Genomic DNA, 21,431 nt, shown 5'->3' on the forward strand with positions numbered 1-21,431 from the left:
ACAGCATCTTCTGGTGAGAGGAGAACAAGCTGGGTTTTGCTGCTTGTTTTCACCCCTTGCTCATGAGTACATCTATCTTGTTGGTACCACGGCTACTGTCAGCCTGTGCTGATGCCAGAACCTAGTTTCTCCAGCCTTCCGAGATGGACGGAAGACCAGCTCTCCAGGAATCCTCCAGGTCTTCATTTCCAGATGGGAACTCCAGAGGCAATTCAGCTTCCTGGACTGAACAACTACCAACTGTTCCGCACACTAAGACAAGCACTGCTAACTACCCAGCAGTCTGACTTCTAAGACTACCTCCTTAAATACTGCTGCTGGCTTATTTTCATGCTTTGGGATCATGGCATGAAGCATGCTGACCTTCTGGCACTGCTCCCTTTGTCTCTTGTAGTCCTTTCCCACCTTTGATTTTTCTCTGTATTTTCATCTGACCCACCCTTCTAATTCTTGAATTTTCTAGTCTGCTAGGAGTAATCCACTTTAAAAAGCCACCCAATGAATTTTTTTAGTTCTACAGTATCTATTTGGTTTTTTGTAGTTTTCAGACTTCCTTGAATATCCAATTTTTTTAAATCTGTGAATATGTTAAACTTCATATAGAAATTTGTATCAGTAACTGTATTCTTGATTGTCCCATTGAGCTTTTTTTCCCCCCTTTTTTGTTTTTTTTTCAAGACAGGGTTTCTCTGTGTAGCTTTGGAGGCTGCCCTGGAACTAGCTCTAGCTCTTGTAGAACAGGGTTGGCCTTGAACTCACAGATATTCACCTGCCTCTGCCTCTGCTGAATTAAAGGTGTGTGCTACCACCGCCCGGCTCCCTGGACTTTTTCTTCAGCTCTTCTGTTTGTATGTTGTTTTCTCCTCTGTGCATTACATGATGACAACAATGATTTGAGGGGGCTGGGGAAAATGCTCAGTTGGTAAACTGCTTCCCCTGCAAGCAAGGAAATGACCTTGATTGCTAGAACCTGAGTAGAGAATGCTGAGTGTGGTGGCACTCACTTGCAAACCCAGCACTAGGAAGGGAGTAGACAAGTAGACTCCTGGGGACAGCCGGTCAGTCAGATCAGCCTACTTAACACCTTCAAAGCTGTGGAGAGACCCTGTCTCCAAAATTAATACAGGTGGAGGGCACCTGTATTAAGGTTCAATAAAGGGATGTTGGAGAGGGGTCAAAGAGAAAAGCATTAAACCACAGAAGGCTTTCCACTCATTCTCTGCTATAAAGTAACAAAATAAACAGCAAAGTTTCACTAGGAACATAGCAGAGACATTGAATCACAGTGAAAACCCTTAACAGAAAAGAACTGCCAAATTGCAATTCTAGATCCACGTCATAAATAAATAAAAATAACACACATTATCAGATAAAAAACATTTATTACTAAGAAAAGCCTAAATATCTTGGATTTTTTTTTTTTAGCAGAATAGTACATGGAAGCCAGGAGACATGGGCACAGATACACAAAAAAGGAAAAATCTGTGGGTATAAATTTAAGTAAATATAACTTTCTCAACATTATCTTGTGGGTTTGAAATACTACATTATGGAAGTAAAATATTTGGCAGCAATATCACAAAAAATTAAGAACAACTGCAACTAAAATCCTAAGATCTCACTGTTGGAAAGAAAATGTATGCCAAAGTCCTATTAAACAAGGGCAACCACTATAAAAATAGTTCAAGGATTTTAAACTATGATGATTTAAGGTTTTTCTTCCCTAAAATATAGAGAAATAAAAGGAAGTTAAGGATAATCCAGAGGGCAAAACAAAAATCTCCACAAAACAAACAGGCAAAGAAGAAACAAAAAGACAAGGCAGAAGCAGGCGGATCTCTGAGTTCAAAAAACCAAAGGAAAAAAAGAAACAAAAAGACAAACAGATCCTAAAAGGACCAGATGAAAATCTAACTATAAGAATAAATGCTATTAAATGAAAATGAATCAAATGATCCTACTAGAAGAAAAAAAACGGACTAGATGCAAGCAAAACTCCAAGGCAAATTGTATGCATGCAATACACACAATAAAAACAAAAATAAAGGAATATTAGAACTGAAAACGTAGGAAATATTTTCCCCATATATACAGGAATATACAAATACTGATCATAATCTAGACCATAAAGCAAGTTTTGAAGGTTATCAAAAGACTGACACAAAGATGGGCAGTGGTGACGCACACTTTGGCAAACCACCGAGTTCAAGGCCAGCCTGGTTTACAGAGCGGGAGGAGTTCCAGGACAGCCAGGGCTACACAGAGAAACACCATCTTAAAAAACAAACCAGTAACTTAAAAAAATCACATATATTTTAAATTTTAAAACTCATTTTAATAAATAATCTCTGGGTCAAAGAAGAAAGTCTAAAGGAAACTAACTGGCAATGAAAGTACTAAATAAATCTAACCAAACTGTGCTCAGAGTAATGCATACTTTTAGATGTACACATAACAAAAAAAAAAAATCAAGAAATTATGAGGAGGAAAAACATAAGCAGCACTATTAAACTCAAAAAGTAGAGGCATACATAAATATGCAGAAGTGAAAAAGAGCCAGGTGGCGGCGGCCCACACTTTTAATCCCAGGACTCGTGAGGCAGAGGCAGGCGGATCTCTGAGTTTGAGGCCAGCCTGGTCTATAAGAGCTAGTTCCTGTCAGACAGGTTCCAAAGCTACAAAGAAACCCTGTCTCGCAAAACCAAAATAAATAAATAAATAAATAAAAAGTGAAAAAGAATCATTTCAAGAAACTACAAAAGAAGAAAAGCAGTAAATTAAGCTCAGAGAAAGTAGCAAATAAAAAAAAAAGACAAAAGGGGCTGGAGAGATGGCTTGGTGGTTAAGAGCACTGACTGCTCTTCCAGAGGATCTGGGTTCAGTTCCCAGCACCCATATGGCAGCTCACAACTGTCTGTAAAAAGTTTCAGGGGATCTGACACCTTCACATCAATACATATAAAAATATAAAGTTAAATAAGTAATAAAAAAAAGTCTTAAAAATGAGGAAAAGACAGAAAATTCTAAGAGTATGATGTTTATTTTCTTAAAATGTATCAGCTGTTATCTCTTTTAATCTTCCCCCCGCCCCTCCCCAAGGTGTTTCTTTGTAGCTTTGGAGCCTGTCCCAGAGACCAGGCTGGCCATGAACTCACAGAGATCTATCTGGCGGTCTCTGCCTCCCAAGTGCTGGGATTAAAGGCCATCTCTTTGAATCTTTAAGTATAACAATTCAAGGCAGAGAGTTAAATTCAATTATACACACAAATACACATCTCCAAATGCTAGCTCAGAAACATCACTTCTGGGATCTCATTTTAAAAGCCAGTCATACCACACTTCTGTGACTGTTGTGTCTGATATAAGTCAAATATTCTAATCAAAGTTCAATCATTCCCATATTTCTAATTCATGCTTCCTCTTCAGAAACAGCAGAAAAAGCTCACAATTCTGAAATCACTGTGATAAAATTTTTAGTTTCTGAAAGTATTTTGTGTGGTTTTATTTTATTTGCTAACTGGGATACAGGTATACTAAGGAATGGGAACTTCACAGGACAATAACATGTCCCACCATCTTCTCTGGCCTTGTTTCTCATTAATAACTCTGCTACTGTCTAACCTAGAAGCTAGCAAAAGCCAGAATATTTTAGGTTTCATACGTCATAAAGTTACTGCCTTAATTTCTTCCACACAGCACGAAAGAATCCCTAGAAAATATGTTGTTAACAAACAAGACTCACCAGTAATACTCACAGACTTTAATTTTCACACGTCAGAAGTTTCAACCACTGAAGAGTTTGAAACCATAGTAAAATTTGAAAGCAACTATAATTTTGTGCTGTCTACAAGTCTTTTTAAATGCTATATCGACAAAGTTGTAATCAGTATATACAACCATTCATGTTTTTCACCTGGATCTTGGACTTCTACCAAACTTTCAAGTCTGCATAGCCTCTATAAATCAAACTGGTATTGCTTAATTATTCTTAATGGTTTTACAATAAAAGTTAAAGTAAGGAGGTATGTCATAATTCACACAAACACTTCCGTGTGGGCATGTGTTACTTTAAATTTCACTACTAAAATAGTGCCTACAACACAGTAACGACATGTAGCAGACCAATGATGGACAGAGGCTGAAAAAAAGGATTAACTACAAAGGGAAAAGAAGTTAACTTTCTGTTCTTACATTTCTATGCCAGTACCAATGCCTGCCAAAAATTGAAAATACTTCCAGAAGACATAGGTTATTAAATGGAAATCTCTAGCAAGGTGGTACCCCCCTTACGAGTTAATGGCAAAGGAAGTTACGGAGGGTCCCCAAACAATACAGGCTATTGCCATTGCACTAGGCTGCCCACAATAACTAGAGAGCAAGATCCTATTGTGTTATAATGAGGAACAGCGCCCAGCAAATAATTATACAGAAACTGTATTCACTGAAATACTGCCTGGTCCATTAGCTCTAGCCTCTCATTGCCTAACTCTCACATCTTGATTAACCCATTTCCATTCATATGTATTGCCACTTGACTGTGGTTTACCAGCATGAGTCTAACCAGGGACGGTCTCAGGCAAGAGAATCATGGTGTCTGCCACACTTCCCTTCTTCCCAGCATTCTGTTCTGTCTACTCCACCCACCTAAGGGCTGCCCTATCAAAAGGCCAAGGCAGTCTCTTTATTCAACCAATGAAAACAACACACAAAAAGAAGAACCTCCTACACCACTATTGCTGAAGACAGCACACTTTACTGTAGGACATAGAGAAACCTAGCTGGAACCGACCGGAAAACTTTCTCCCTGATGGCTACGCCTTTTGAGTGCCAGAAAGCTCTACAAAGCCTGCTGGAAAAGTTATTGATGGACTTACTCAGCAGCACACCTTGCGTGTCACAACACTGACTTGCCAGGCGAATGTATACACTGGTGCAACGGTGGCATGGCTGATATAGAGATAACCAACTGCTTTCTGATTAGATATGAGACCTGTTCTTCAAGAGGGAATTATGCCAGATCCTGCAAAGCTAGTCAAAAGCCCATGGCTCAGGTGATCATATGGCCTGGGGGAATCCACTACTGCTTCACTAAAATACTGTCAAACTGCCTTCTAAAAATTCACGTTCATACACACAGATTAATGTTGCCCTCAAACTTGGCCAGGAAAGCGTCTCTACAGCAGTCAGTAGTTAATGCAGGGAACAACCACTGGTCAAAGCTCTGAGAATAATGACTATTTACTCTGAGAATAAATGACTACTTACTGAGTGTTAGGCCTAAGTGAGAAATCTATACCCTCACAAGGTTCAGGAGACGTCTAAGCCAAAGGATGGGGAAGAAGTGTCGCCTACACTGATTGTCGACATGGTGTGGCCATTGCAGTCATGAACTTGCTGCCATTAGGATTACTTGTACAAAACTAATCCAACCAAACATTGCAGCAGGCAACACTAACGAGATTCAGTAGGCTGTGGGGAGACGGAGGAAGGGAGAAGGGACATGAAAGGACCAGGGGGACATGTTAGAGGTTGCCCAAGAATTAGGAGAGATAGGACCGATACATTGTATAAAAAGATTAAAATTTGTAAATGGAAAAAAATAGTTAAGTTTCACTCTTATAGTATTATGAATTTATTTTTTTTTATTTATGACTTCATTCCTAGTTAATGAAACCTTTTATCCTGTTTCACAAAAATTTCTCTGCTTTTAAAAAAATTAATGAAAGCCAAAATAGTGGCTTATGCCTTTAATTCTAGCACTCTGGAAGAAAGGGCAGGTGATCTCTGTAAATTTGAGGTCAGCCTGATCTACACAGTAAGTTCTAGGACAGCCAGAGCTACACAGTGCCTGGTCTCAAAAAAGAAAAAAGAAGAAAAGAAAAGGCATTTACTTCAGACTGAGATGAGTCTATGTATAATCTCTTTATAATCTGATAGACAATTATTTGTTATACTTACTACCAGTCATTTAAGTGTTAAATTTACTACTAAATGTTTTGTAAAACATTACTATTCTATCCAAATTTAAAGATCAAATCATTATATTCTTTCTAGTCGCCCGTGTTAAATTACATACCAAAGACCATACTTTTGACAGCTATCATCACTGATTTTAAGCAATATATGCCAATTACTACATATCTGACTCAAGAATTTCCTGTGTTTTATAGCTCTTAAGACACCCATACAACACATGTTCTTTTTCCAGTGGGCCCAGGTTAAATTTCTAGCACCCACATGACAGCTCACAACTGTCTATAATTCTAGTTCCAGGGGACCCAATACCTTCACACAAATACATATGCAATCAAAACATGAATGCACATGAGATAAAAATGAAAATTTTAAAAACGGTTTAAAATAAAGGTATTTGACATTGAAATTTCATAAATTTAAAGAAAAAAGAAAAGCTCTTTGTATTACACAATTTCCAATGCCTGAGCAAATTCATTTGAAGAAAAATAATTCCCTTCTCCAAATACGTAACAGAGACTTGTATAATTTCTCAAAAGGCACCTCTACTGAGTGGGCATCCTTTTAAATTTCAAGCTAGCTAGCTAATGGCATATTAAACATTAACTCACAGACTTTCTGTAAAAAGTTAATATGATGTGATTGATCTTCAGCTATGTAGCTTCAAAAACAGAACAAAGAGAATTTAGAAGGATAATAGCCATATTCAGTGGATACCTCCAAAGATATTCAGAATAGCAACCTACCGGGTGCTCAGATGTTAAAACATGGTAAAATTCCTTAAGAAGCACTTGAAGGGAGCATTTTCACTGATATAAATGTTAAAGACTCCTGCAATTAATTAATAGCAAACACATAAAAGAGTTCATGCTGATGTATGAAAGTCTGTGCCAAGCAATGGAGTCAATATGTTTCTCAAAGTCAGTAACCCAAAATACACCAGTACCCTGAAGAAGGACTGTTTTTGAGCCTCAAGAATTATCTATCTTCAGCCCACTTGAATAGAATGCAATGTTTAAACATAAATGCTACTAAGCAATCTACATAAAAAAAGAGGAAAAGATATAGAAGTGTGTGTCCCACTATGCCCTGCTATTTAATCTAAATTTAAAAGTCAAAGTAGGAAAATGGTATATATTACAATTAAGTCACAATTTTCATCCTTAGTGAAGTTATTAAGCCATAAACAGTATTAGTAAACCCTACAGCTTTATCTCTGACCACCACAAGTACACCACAAACATACATACTAACACAAAATAAAAATGTAATAGGCAACTATCTCTTTAAGTCAGATATTACGCAAATGATCTACAATGGAAAATTTTAAATCTGTAAAGTAACTCAAATTGCTATAAACAATACCATCAAAAATGAAAAACAATCCATAGAATGGGAAAAAATTGTAAATATATATATATATATATATATATATATATATATATATATATATATATATATATATCTGATAAAAGACTTGTATACCAAAAACAAAAACAACTTGTTTTAGGCAGGGCTTCTCTGTGTAGCCTTAGCTATCCTGGAACTCACTTTGTAGACCAGATGGCCTTGGTTTCACTTAGATCTGCCTGCCTGTCTCCCAAGTGCTAAGATTAAAGGCATATGCCACCAGGTCCAGCTATATAAACAACTCTTAAAGCTAAGTAATACAAAAAAGCTAAATAGCTCAATTATAAAACATACAAAATTAAATGAAGACACTAAGATACAGAAATGGCAAATAAATACAAGTAAGCATATGAATAGATACTAAACATTATTGGCCATGAGAAAATATGAACCAAAATCCCAATCCTAGGATGGGTATACATAGAAAGAACAAGTACTGGTGAGTGCAGAAACATTAGGCCCCTCCTATATTCTGAGGAATATAAACTATGCAACTGCTCTGAAAAACAGCCTGTTACATCCTCAAAAGTTAAACAGTGACGGCTGTAACCCTATTCTACTCCTAGCAAGGCATACATCTGAGAGAAATGGAAATATATACTCATGGAATTTTTTTTTTCTTTTTTTTTTTTTGGTTTTTCGAGACAGGGTTTCTCTGTAGCTTTGGAGCCTATCCTGGAACTAGCTCTTGTAGACCAGGCTGGCCTCGAACTCACAGAGATCCGCCTGCCTCTGCCTCCCGAGTGCTGGGATTAAAGGCGTGCGCCACCGCCGCCCGGCCCTCATGGAATTTTTATAGAAATGGCATTACATATAATGCTGAAAAATAAAACAGTCAAGTACTCATCAACTGCTATGGGTAAACGTGGTAGTATCTATACCCGTGGTCCTCAATCTTCCTAATGCTGAGATAGTTTCTCATGCTGTGGTGATCCCCAACATAAAATTATTTTGTTGCTACTACATAACTGTAACTTAACTAATGTTATAAACCATAATGTAAATATCTGTTTTCTGTGATCATAGGCGACTCCTGTGGAAGCATTGCTCAACCCAGAGGAATTGCGAACAACAGGCTGAAAGCCACTGATCTATACAAAGGCATTATTATTTGATAATAAAAACTAAACTGATATGCTACAGTTGAATGACCTCAGAACACATTATGCTAAGTGAAAGAAGCAAGTCATGAGAGACCATATGTTCTGCCCGTACTTATACAAGTCTAAAACAGGAGGATTTACAGGGACAGAAACTTAGTAATCACTAGAGAGGTTAATGAAGTAGACAAATATGGAGTTTGGGGCATGAAAGCCTGCAGTGTTAGCTACTTTACTCATTAAACACAATAAAAAAATACCCTCTGTATTGTATGTTTTAAATGAGTGGATGTTATGTGAACTGGATCTCAATAAAGTCATTTGAAAATTCAGTAACAATCAAAACACTCATTTTTCTGATAAAACATAGTGTTGACTGAGAGAAACAAAGACCATACTGTAGAATATGTGTCTGAAAATACACAAAATAATTCATTTTTCTTCTTCAGCTTACTATGGTTGACCAATGACTCATTCTTCCTCGACTTTGTACCTGGGCCTAGTTTAGAAGTGATCCAGACAGGAGTGGGGATGGAGCACATGCACAAAAAGGCAGATCCCTTTCTGCAAAAGTGAGTTAGAATAGTAAAGGAGTACTGGAAGGTCCTGACAGTTCCCTTCCCCCATATATATTATATCATGGGAGACACTAAGGGGCAGGAAAAAATAAAAATAATTTATGAATGGTGCAGGAAAATACTGTATTCTGTTAATTATGTTTTAAATAGACGTTACTGGCCAGTAGCCAGGCAGGAAGTGCAGGCAGGGCAATGATAACAGGAGAATTCTGGGAAGGAGAAAGCCCATTCCTCTGTAGTCCTGTCCAGACCCCGAAGAAGAATGTGACCTGCCCCAATGAAAAAAGTACTGAGCCATGTGGCTAACATAGATAAGAATAATGGGCTAATATAAGTTACAAGAGTTAATAAGAAGCCTGAGCTAATGGGCCAAGCAGTGTTTTAATGAATACAGTTTCTGTGTGATTATTTCAGGGCTAAGCTAGCCAGCTGACCAGGGCAAAAAGCAAGCCCTCATGTTACAAATGACCAACTGCTATAACTGTTGTGTGCCCTCCATTAAGTGTTCGCAAGAGGCACTAAGCAGAAACATACAGAAACTCAGTAACACAAGCCAATTAACTCACAAGAGTAAATACTTTATTTTTTCTATCTGCCAATGCAGGATGCAGGATGGATGAAAAAACTACTACAGAAGATTTGATATGAAGTAGTTTTCAAGACTAAACTCCCTGGAGCTTAGGGATGAGAACAGAAACCAGCTCCCATCTGTAAAACGGCTCATTTGAAGGCTGAAAACACCAATGTTAGATCCAGACTTCATTACAATTCCCTTTCCAAGCTGTTTTAATTCACGGGCTCCTATGTAGCTACAATTCTTCCCCAAGGGAAGGGAGAGGTGGAAGAAGAGAGATGTTTTGGACGGATACACTCACAGTGCCTTCTGAAATTGGGCCTTTCCACCTCTGTCTTCGATCACACATTGTCTTAATACAGCAAAGGCACAAATCTCTAAAATAGCAAGAAGTCCTCAATTTTATTTTAAGCAAAAAGATTTAACAAATCATTGAAAATCTGATTGAAATGAACACCATGAGGGGACCACACATCTCTAAAAGCTAATACATAAAACTTGGGAGTTATTGGGGGGGGGGAGAATAACTAGAAAATGCAGACAAATCCCATACTACTCACTCTCACCAACCTTAGTTTAATTTTGTGAGAATTCAAAGTTTAAACTTTCATCTCCAGAGAAAGCTAACCACAAAGATATTTCTCAAAAACTCAATTTACACATCTTCTACAGCTAACCTGCAAGGAGAACATCAAGTCTTCCAAGGATACATAGAGATAAGAGGACAAAGGAAAAGCAAGTTGGGATCAACTTGAACATCTGCATTAAAAATGTTAATGAATTCAACTAGCAAATTATTGAACTATTACTAAACCAAATTAAAATCATACAGCAGAGCAGAATGAAGGTTTAAGTCCTTCTGTTCTGCAAGCAGGTGTGCTGAAGATAACCAATGGCTGATAAATGTCCTCAAGCTCACAAGAACAGAGAACTGCTTTCAACACAGTATTCAAGTACACTAAAATAACCTATCGACCACAATAACAAGCCTTAGCCCTAGTATATTATCTTCAACAATTTTTAATTTATAAAAGAGCTTTTACTAGTTGAGATTCCTATACACTTAAATGTACAAAAAGTATTCTTCCCATAGTCTCAAAACACAGTCCAGGCAATCCTCAAACTTAGGATCCTCCCAACTTAGCCTCAAAAGTGCTAGGATTACAGATGTGCAACACCACACAGCTAGAGCTTTAACTAGAATGATCAAATGACTAAGTCCCTGATGCACAGATCTATATCCACACTCTAAAGTGCTTCTTACTATGGGACAGAAAGGAACAATGCCTTGGGTCTGCTTCCACTATTTAGAGGCGATATATATATATATATATATGTGTGTGTGTGTGTGTGTTCTTTCATCATATATATGTATATATACATCATGAATATATATACATCATGTATATATGTATATATGTGTATGTATACATCATGAATATGTATATTCATCATATATATGCATATATATACATACACACATAAACATAATTTTTTGTTTTGTTTTGTTTCTCTAGACAGACTTTCTGTGTAATAGTCCTAGCTCTCCTGGAACTCATTTTGTGGACCAGGCTGCCTCTGCCTCCCAAGTACTGGGATTAAAGGCATATGCCACCTCTGCCCAGAAAGAAATGCATTTTTTAAAATAAAATATGAGAAATATGGATAAATTTGCTAAAGCAAGATGATTGGTACACTGTAGTTTGACATGTTCTCTTCATCTGTGTTTAAATGATTATCATACTAAAGAGCCAAAGATAAATACCTGCCCAAATTAAGTCTCACAAAACTTTTAACGCAATTATCTGTCACATGGCTGAACAGATTTTTCTTTTTTTCTGAACCCCTACCAAGTCTACCTACACTACTGATTTCTGTATAACCTTTTTAATTTATGGACCTATCTAGTGAAAGACTATAAAACACAGGGCTTGCCTGCCACCAGTTTACTTTTCCTCTCTTAATCCAACTTAGCCATTTAGCAAGCCTACTTACCAATACTCTGGATCAGATTCTTTTCCTAATATACAAGATAAAACTATGAGGTCTCCGGCCTCAAGCACTCACAGTGTACCAGAAAGCTTTTAAAATTCTAGTTCTTTCTCCGTTAGAAACATTTTGCTGGGTTACTGTTTTTGTCAACATGACACAAGACAAAAATTTTCTAGGAAAAAGACTTAAATCATTTGTGAAAATGTCTCCATCAAATTGCCTGAAAGCAAGTCTATATAGAGTATTTTCTTGATGATTGATGTTGAAGGACTGAGCACACTGTGCTACCCCTGGGCAGAGATCCTGGGTGGTATAGGAAAGCAAGCTGAACAAACTATGGAGAGCAATCTAGTAGGCAGGTTCCCCCGTATTTCTTCAGTTTCTGCCATGGTGTCCCTTCATTATGATTACAGCAGATATAACCCTTTCCTCCCTAAACTTCTTTTGGTCATGATTACCACAACAATGAAGAGCAATCTAATAAAGAGTTATCCGGCTGGAGAAATGGCTCAGCTGTTAAAGGCCAGGCTCAAGACCAAAAATATAATGAAAATCAATCTTCTACAATACCACTGCATGACATGCCCCACCTGCTCCCCCCCTCCCCGTTTTTTTGAGACAGGGTTTCTTCACTATGTAATCCTTCCTGGCTGTGAGTCTGGGATTCAAGGCATGCACCACCACACCCGGCTCAAAATTAAATTTCTTTAGCTGGGTGCCTTTTGGTCCTTATGCTTATATCTACCTACATCCCAATTACTGGATTCTAGGAGCATTTTTCTCAATATGCATCTCCATATCATTTCCTAAGACTAAAAAATAATCAAATATCAAAAAATATCATCTCAATCCAACATCATTTCAAGGGATATTTATTTTTAAAATTCTCTATCTTACAAACTATACACATATTTTAGGATTTTAAAAAGAATTGTGCATGGGTATCTATGTTAAGAGGTGTTTGCAGGTACCTGCAGAGGCCAGAAGACTTCTGGAGATCTTCTGGAGCTGGAGTGATTGTGACCTGCCCAAGATGGATGGGTACTGAGGTTCAAATTTAGGTCCGCTGAAAAGAGCAAAACCACTCTGAACTAGTGATCTATTTTACCTATTTCCCTACACTTTGTCTTTCTCCAAAAAGCACTTCTAGTCAGTGCACACTCACTTTTAGCAGTCATATCTCAGAGCCTCCACATGCCACAATAAGTACCTTATTACCAACTTACTTCGTCACCTTGACTGTCTAAAACGACTGACCCATGAGTGAAGATCTGATGTCTTCTAGGCCCAATCTCCAACTGAACCTACAGAGCCTAATCCAACACTCTGACCTGCTAAATTCCCAGCAGTATAGATATAAAAGCAGACACGAAGGGCTTAAGTAACTTTATTTGAGAGCTGCAAAAGCAAAACTCCAAGCATAAATAAAAACAATCTCAAATGAAACAGAAGCAAAAGAAGCTAAAGATGACCATAAATGTAAAGTGCTGAGTGGTAGCTCTGGGGATTAATATGACCTCTTCAGATTTAGAGGTCATTGGTTTTAAATAGGAACCAACTTGTCTCAAAAATCAATTGCTACTGGAGGGATGGCTCAGTGGCTAAGAGCACTGGCTGCTCTTCCAGAAGACCCAAGTTCAACTACCAGCACCCACATGGCAGCTCTCCAGTTCCAGGGACCCTGACACAGACAAATATGTACATAAAATAAAAATACTTTTAAAAATCAACTGTTACAGAGCTAGAGAGATGGCTTGGTGGTAAGGATTTGAGTTTGGTTCCCAGAATCCATGTGAAAATTCAAAAAGTCTAGTCCCACAGGGATCTAACACTCCCTTTCTGGTCTCCACAGGAATGGCATAAACATGATGTAGAGACATACATGCAGACAAAAGACCCATATGCATAAGATAAAAACAGAGATTAAAAATGGTTTAAATCAATTGTTTTGTTAAAGTAGAAAGATACTCCCGAATATTTGAAATATTTTCTCCCCTTATGGAATGATATGGGAAAAGAAGGAACCACTGCCCCTTAGGTAGTGTGCTGTTGGGGATAAAGTTTTTCCCATACATCTAATAGTATCTGCTTATGAAGCCGTCTCTGAGATCAAACCTTAAAGGCTGGGAATCAAGAACAGGAATCTTGCCTTAGTCATTCTTGGACAGCCTAGGTCTAACAGCCCATTGGCATACTAAGGGACTTAAGTACCCTCTCAACTAATGAATGAATTCTACCTTCTGTTTAAATATATTTAAAAACTGCCAATAGCCTGTTAAAAAGTAATGGAAAAGCTTAAGTAACAGTCAACCATCAACTACTTGTTAAAAAGGAAAGGAAAGAAGGACTCACATGCATTTTAAAGTAAGACCAAGCATAACTTCTTGGTATTTATCTTTTTCCTGAATACTTTCCAATGGATGACATATATTATGTTCTAAGAAACTGGACCACTAAGAAGTTCTTCTAGCTAAGAAGTAGAGCCCTTGCCTAACATTCATGAGACCCTGGGTTCCCCACTACCACTAAAAAGAAAAACTGCTCCATTCTACACCTAGTCTTATCAGCATTTATCACTTTGAAAGTAGAGCTAAAAACTGGGAGAAAATCCTTCTTCACTGCTAAATCAGCTATGATACTCTTCCAGCCCTAATCAGTTTTAAGTAGTTCCTTCTTTTTAATGAGCAATGACTTCCCCTTCCCTCATGTCCTCACCCAAGAATCTCAGGATCAGTCAAACAACAATTATCAAAGAATCAAAGATGCAGATCAGAGTACAGGAGGGTAAGCGTATGTATATATTGGAATCTGTTACTAACATTCATAAAGAATCATAGTCCAGTCAGGCAGTGGTGGCGCATGCCTTTAATCCCAGCACTCATGAGGCAGAGGCAGGTGGATCTCTGTGAGTTCAATGCCAGCCTGGTCTACAAAGTGAGTTCAGGAAAGGAACCAAAGTTAAAGGGAAACCCTGTCTCTAAACTCCCACCCCTCAAAAAGAAATATGGTCCAAAAGTGGCTTCACAAAAAGTTTAATACAGTATACACAAAATAATAAAATCTCCTGTCTGTGTATTTAAAATAGAAGGTATCTGAAACAACATTTGCTAAAACTCTTTCCTTACTTGTCTTATTTTGGGGCGGGGGTGTAGTCCTGGCTGTCCTGGAACTCACTCTGTAGACCAGGCTGGCCTCAAACTCAGAGATCCACCTGTCTCTTCCTCCTGAGTATTGGGATTAAAGGTGTGTGCCACCATTGCTTGGCCCTACTTGTCTTCTTAAAAAGAACGTTGATACCAAATAAAATGACTCAGACTTAGCAGATCACTTGGAAAGAAGAGCTCACAGATCCTCACACACAAAGCTGTGATAACGGTGGTAAGAAAGGGGCTGTTCCTTTTCTATCTACAGAGGTATCTATACCAAATTTAGAAACTATAATATAAATAGTATAGTACTCATCTCTCCACTGACTTAAGAACTTAAAACACACCCCAATTAGACTTTAACCTCTGGCTGTATCAGTAATATGGGCATTATTTAACTGATAAATAAAAAGCCCTAAACAAAGGAACAAAACATCAAAAAAGCCTCACCAAGGGATCATATATTTTAGCTATTCCCCTTTTTGTTTTAATTACCTTGAAAAAAAAAGTTCAGTCTTTTAACTCAACAACCTACCTGTAAAGACAATCAGGAACAAACAAGAAAACATACTGAAGAATGCTTACAAAAACCATTAAAAAATTTAGAGTCAATGTCAACTCCATTAGAAGAGTACACCATTCTTGCTTACTCTTTTACATATTCTGAGTTTCTGAGACAGGGTCTCTCTGTGCAGCCTCGGCTTTTCTGGAACTAGCCATGCCGACCAGGCTAGCCTGAAACTCAGTGATCCGCCTGCCTGCCTTTGCCTCTCAAGTACTGGGATTAAAGGTGTTCACCACCATTGCTAGGCAAGTATGCAGTTCTTAAACCTAAATTACTTTGAGATTTCATCTTATACCCATCAGAATGGTTAAAATCAATAACAAGTGATAGCTCATGTTGGTGAGGATGCAGAGGACGGGGAACACTCATCCCTTGCTAGTCGAAGTGCAAACTCGTACAGCCATTATGGAAATCGGTGAGGTGGTTTCTCAGGAAGATGGGATATCCATCTATCTATGCCACTTTAGGTGCTTCATCCTACCACAGAGACTGTTGCTCAACCATGTTTATTGCTGCTCTATTCAAAATAGCTAATAAATTGGAAACAATTTAGATGTCCCTCAATGGAATGAAGAATGGATAAAAAATGTGGCACATTTGCACAATGGGAGTTTATTATTCAACCGTTAAAATAAATGAAACTATGAAATTTGCAGGATGGAACAAGAAAAAAAATCATTTTATTTTTCACAACAGGGGTTCTCTCTAGCTTTGGAGCCTGTCCTGGAACTTGCTCTTATAGATCTGGCTGGCCTTGAACAGAGATCCGCCTGCCTCTGCTTCCCAAGTGCTGGGATTAAAAGCAACCCTCAGAGAAAAAAAATCATTCTTAGTGAGATAATCCAGATACAGACAGACAAATATGGTATGTGTTCACTTATATGTGGCATACTAGCTGTTATATCAATGATAACCAAACTACTATCCATAGAACCACAGAAGTTAAGGAGAGTAAGGGACTATGGGGAACCATTAAATCTATTAAGAAAGGGAATAAATAGCTATGTATGGATGAATGGGCTGGAACAGGAGGATCAAGTGGGGAAGGGAAAGAAGATGGGGGAATATGGGGAGAGACAGCTAAAATTAAGGGCCATTTGAGGAGTAGTATGGAAACCTAATACAGTAGAAGTTTCCTAAAATATATACATAAATGAAGGCAAGCTAAATGAAATGGCCAAATAATGGGAAGACAGCCCCAAAGAACAATTCCTTGTCACCTAATGAAGCTTCCAGTACTGGGGGTTTTATCTGAGTTGTTGGTCAGAGTGGATCCCATGGGAAGTCCCAAACAACCCAGGTTGCTACCGAGAGTGTATGTTGCTCTCCACAATGCTATTATGGCAAGGCCCCATTGCTGAAGACAACACCTACACAATTTGTTAGACACAGAGAAGTCAGCTGGTACCTACAAAGAACCTTCACCCCTACATTCTAGCATCTCTGGTACCAGAAGGTACTGTATGCACTCTACCAAAAGAGTAACATAAACACCAAGCCAGACATTAACAGTTTGATCTAAAATGGTGCCCTGCCAACAAGATATGCTACTGCAATGGTGGCACAAAGCTTTTGAATGTAACCAACCAATATCTGATTTGACTTAAGGTCAGGTCCATGAGATTGAACCCATACCCAAAACTGCTTGGGTGACCATGAACCTGAGACTACACAGACCCAGGGAAAAACCAAATACTCCTGCTCTTGACTCCTAATGATATTCTGCTATACTCATAGATTAGTCTTGCGCAGCCATCATCAGAGAAGCTTCCTCTTGCAGTAGATGGGAAGAAATACAGAAACCCACAGCCGAACAATATGCAGAGTGAGAGACCTTGGAACACTCAGCTCTAAATGAAATGTCTCCACCAAATCTTTCCCCTCAAGGATCAAGGAACCTCAGGAATGAGGAGGCAGAAAGAATGTAAGAGCCAGAAGTGATGGAGTACAAGCAAGGAAACAAGGCCCTCTAAATCAGCATGATTGACACATATTAACTCAGAGACTGAGGCAGCATGCACAGGTCTACACCAGGTCCTCTGCATATATACTGTGACTTTCAGGTTAGTGTTTTTGCAGGATTCCAAGTGGGTCTCTGTTTCTTGTGCCTTATCTCAGGCTCTTTTTCTTCTATATGTTTGTTTTTGTCCAATTCCAATGTGTTAGTTTTATTGTAGTATATTAAATCATTATTCCTACAGAAACCTGTTTTCTACTGAAAGACAGAAAAGGAATTGATCTGGATGGGAGGGGAAGTGGGGGAAGAACTGGGAAGGAAACCATAATCAGGATATAGTGTGGGAGAAAAAAAATCCAACTTCAATAAAAGGAAAAAAAATTAAAAATAAAAACACTAAAGCTACTGTATGTGTCCTGTAGTGTCAACTATCCCAACGAGATTTAATTATTTTATAAAAATAAACAAGCATGTACTAAAAGAAATAAGAGTGCTTTGTTCTTGAAATTACAGAGCTATGGTTAAGAATTTAAAAATAACTTACTAATCAAACAAAAAAACAGGTTATAGAACAAGACAGAAAATAAAACCATACACACATATCTGTATGTTTAGAAAATATAAAATTATTAAAAAAAATTAGAAGTATCATTGGAAAGATTGTCTCAGCACCAGGATTTTTTTTTTTTTAAGGAGTTTTACATCTGCTCTGAAAAACTTAAAACGAAACAAAAGGAAAAATACCTCAATGGCCTTGTATCATTTTTATAAGACCCTTTCAGGGAGAAAACAAAACCTACTGTCATAAACATGCTCAGTAGCTCAGGGCCCCACCTCGTGTAGTGCCTTCTACCACAGCACATACATTGCTTCATACTACAGTTATTCTCACAGAAGTGTGCTAATACACACTTTCTTCAAGATATTCACAGCACGGTTGTTTATCCCAGCACAGTCCTAGCTCAATTAATGATAAATGTTCAATGAAAAATTGTATAAAACAAGAATGAGTCAGCCATGTTTGCTGAAACTGAACGACATAACCTAGGACTAAGTAAGACTCACTTGTGCGCACAGACACAACACCAACAGGGGAAGTAAAGCAAGGAGGGAGGGGTGCACCATCTACCTCCAGAAGAAACAAACCATACATGATCGCCGGCTTCTATAGAAGTCTGGAATGCAGGGGTGGTAAGACATTTTTTACTGTAAACAATACAAGCCAATTTATGATGTCTGAAAAATTCTTCGCCTGATTTCTGCTACTTTTAAATCTTAACAGCTTTTTAAAATTCGGTAGAGAATCATTTTACTGTTGTGCAGAATTACTTAAGATCTTCAAGCTATCAAAATTGTTCTGAGAAAATCTCTGCTAAAGGTTTGAAGAATTTCTAACCTATCACTGTTTCTAGTTTCATACAATACACTCATCTGTAAACCTAAACTATTCCTGACGAAGGTCCCTAAATTGTTCCCAACAAATCCACAATGGTTTAACCTTGTCTCTGTTTAGCTTGTCTAGCCCCAGCAGGTCTTTAGAATCCATTTTCTGTCTTGCTACACTCAATACATGTTCTACATAAAAGGATTTTCCGTTGGCCCCAAGTAAGTGAAATGGGGAAACAGATATCCCCTTTCAGATTCAATCCTTGCAAGGCAGTGTGGCCTGGCCTTCTATGAAAGAATAACTAATAAATGCCTACCTAGAATAAATAAGATGGTGACTCACTACTCCAAAGTGATTCTAAAAAAAGTTCAAAACAATGTATTGCATTTCACTCTATTTCCAAATGGATCAAATTATAAGACAGGAAGGTTAAGCTCATCTGCCACTGATATGCTCTGTAACTATAGGGACAGGAGAGAAAACGCTGTTTAATATAGTGTCTGGGATCGTTTGCCACATCTGTTTAATGCGCTATCAAGTAACACAGTCAAGGAAATACTGCAAGGGTTACCTATAAACACAGATCTGACAATGCAGGCCTACTCAGCATCGATACTAAAAACTGCTATCAAACTTCCTGAAAATAGGAGGCAGTCACTTAAAAAAAAAAAGCTGAACTCACCTTTAACACTTTTTCTATTAACATCTGCCCCCTTTTCAAGTAAATACTGAGCGATCTCTTTGTGCCCTTTGTAGCAGGAAATCATCAAGCATGTATGCCCATGTCGGTTGGACACTTCCAAATCGGCTTTGTGTTCTACAAGGTACTTCACTATTTCCAAGTGGCCATCGAAGCACGCAGCTCGAAGAGGAGTTGAATTGGTTAGAGTCGTGTTGTTGACGGATGCTCCATGATTTAACAAAGACTGGACAACCTTCAGATGTCCTGCTGCAGACGCGGCCCATAAAGGGGGGGCCCCCTCGATGGTTTCCCCGTCGAAATTGACAGAGCCCCCGACTTCGATGGAAGCGCTGCACTGCTCCAGAAGGAACTCCACCATGTCGAGGTGCCCATACCTAGCAGCCATCAAGAGTGGTGTGGCCCCATTTGTTTTTTCCGAGATCAAGGAGGAAACCTCCTCTTTGGATTTGCTTGCCAGCAACTTGGTGAGGAGCCGGAGTTTGCCATCGCGCGCTGCGTTGAACACGGCTGTCTTTAGATCCATTTATGTCCAGTCGGGAGGCTGAGCTTTATTTATCCTTCAAAGCAAAGCTCCAGCTTAACTCTCCACGTAGGCAAGTTACAGGAGCCAAAGTTCAATGTTAGTCACCGCGCCCCAGAACGGATATAAAACCACCGAAGAGTGTGTTCAGTCCGATCGCATTCCAACATCGGAGGAGCCGAGCACCAAACTAGAGAATTAAAAGGGGGGGGGGGGGGGTGGGGAGAAAGGAAGAAAGAAAAAGTAGGAGTTTTAGGATTGTCTATCAAGTAGAGGAAAACACACACACAATCTGGGTTCCCCTATTTTCTAATCTTGGGAAAAGAAACAGGGGAAAGGCCGTACTTTAGCAACGATTCTCCACCTTCCCTCCGAGGAGCTGCTATCGGAAGATACAAAAGGGTTCACACGGAGACCAGACTGTTGCGGTGGGAGGCAGTTTCTCCCCATGTGCGGAAAATGAAGCACTACAGGCGATCGGTGTCCTCGTGTCAGGCTCTAGCCAGCCCAGCTTTGTTCTGGTTTGCCTTTGCACACGCCCAGCAAGTAACCGAAAGAGGCCGGAGACACGGCGGCGGGTTCACAAATGTTTCTTTCCTGCATCTGCAGAGAACCCGCCAAGGGCGCGAGGCTGGAAGGCCTCATGGTGGCCAGGATGGCTTTCGACGAGGAACAAAAAGGTCAGACGCACCAACCCGCGGCCCGCTCAAGCTAAAACCTCGCCGGAAAGGCTTTCTTCCCTTCAAACTACGCGAGGCGCTCAGGAAACCCGGCGGCCGCCTTCCAGCCTTTAACTTCGGCCGCCGCCGGCTGCTCCGCGGCAGCGATCGCCCTGTCACCTCCGCCCCCACCCCTTCAGCCGCCCGCCGCCCCGGGCCCCGCGGCCCACACGACCCCGCCGGCGGCCTTCCGCCCCAACGCCCTCCTCCCGCCCAGGCCTCCCCTGCCGGGCCCCAGGCCGCAGCCCCCACTACCTGCCCCGGGGGCTGGTCCTCCCGCCGTCCGCTGCTCCGACCGCCCCTTCAAATGAAAACCGTTGTCCCCGTCGCCCAGGCTGCCCCGCTCCGCCTGCGGTCGCACAGCTCCTCCATGCCCCGCGCCCCACAGGAATGAATCCGGCAGCGCTGCTCGCTCCGCCCCGCCCCGCGGAGCTGTCTGCACCCGCCCTCCCAGGCCGTTCGGGCTGCAGCGGCTGCCGCGGCCGATGGTGTAATGGGCTGCAGGCCCGGGGGCCGGACAAGCCAGTGCACTGCTTCACATTACTGACGCCGCCGCCGCGCCATTGGGTCGAGGGAGGGCGGCGGCCGCCGCCAGCAACCGCCTAGGGGCGGGACGGGGCAGAGCAGCGGGGGCGGGGCGGCAGGGAGGGGGCGGGGCCTGCGCGAGCTCCAAGAAGGCTGCGCCTGCGTGCTACGGGAGGTGGGGGTTCTAGGGCGGGAGGGGGGAGGGAGAGGAGGCTGAGGGAGCGTTCCGGAAAATGCGCCTGCGTGCTACGGAAGGGGCGGGGCTCCCTGCGAGGGGGCGGG

The 21,431-nt window shown here is 40.2% G+C and overlaps 1 protein-coding gene across 2 annotated transcripts in view; it reads right to left on the reverse strand.

The window, feature by feature from the left end:
* Fem1c (fem-1 homolog C) overlaps positions 1-21,121 on the reverse strand; it is a 28,031-nt gene extending 6,910 nt beyond the window's left edge. Inside the window, exons 1-2 of one of the 2 annotated variants that reach the window (XM_038331693.1) lie at positions 20,880-21,121; positions 19,365-20,095 (exon numbers count right to left, since the gene is read on the reverse strand). In XM_038331693.1, coding sequence (XP_038187621.1) covers positions 19,365-19,908 — 544 coding nt within the window. In that variant the 5' untranslated portion in view covers positions 19,909-20,095; positions 20,880-21,121. Of the gene's footprint in view, positions 1-19,364; positions 20,096-20,250; positions 20,610-20,879 lie in introns of those variants that run through there. The other variant, XM_038331694.1, reaches the window with a different exon arrangement.
* Positions 21,122-21,431: the final 310 nt, after the last annotated feature.

Source organism: Arvicola amphibius, chromosome 5 (genome assembly GCF_903992535.2).
Source record: "Arvicola amphibius chromosome 5, mArvAmp1.2, whole genome shotgun sequence".
Lineage (NCBI taxonomy): Eukaryota > Metazoa > Chordata > Mammalia > Rodentia > Cricetidae > Arvicola > Arvicola amphibius.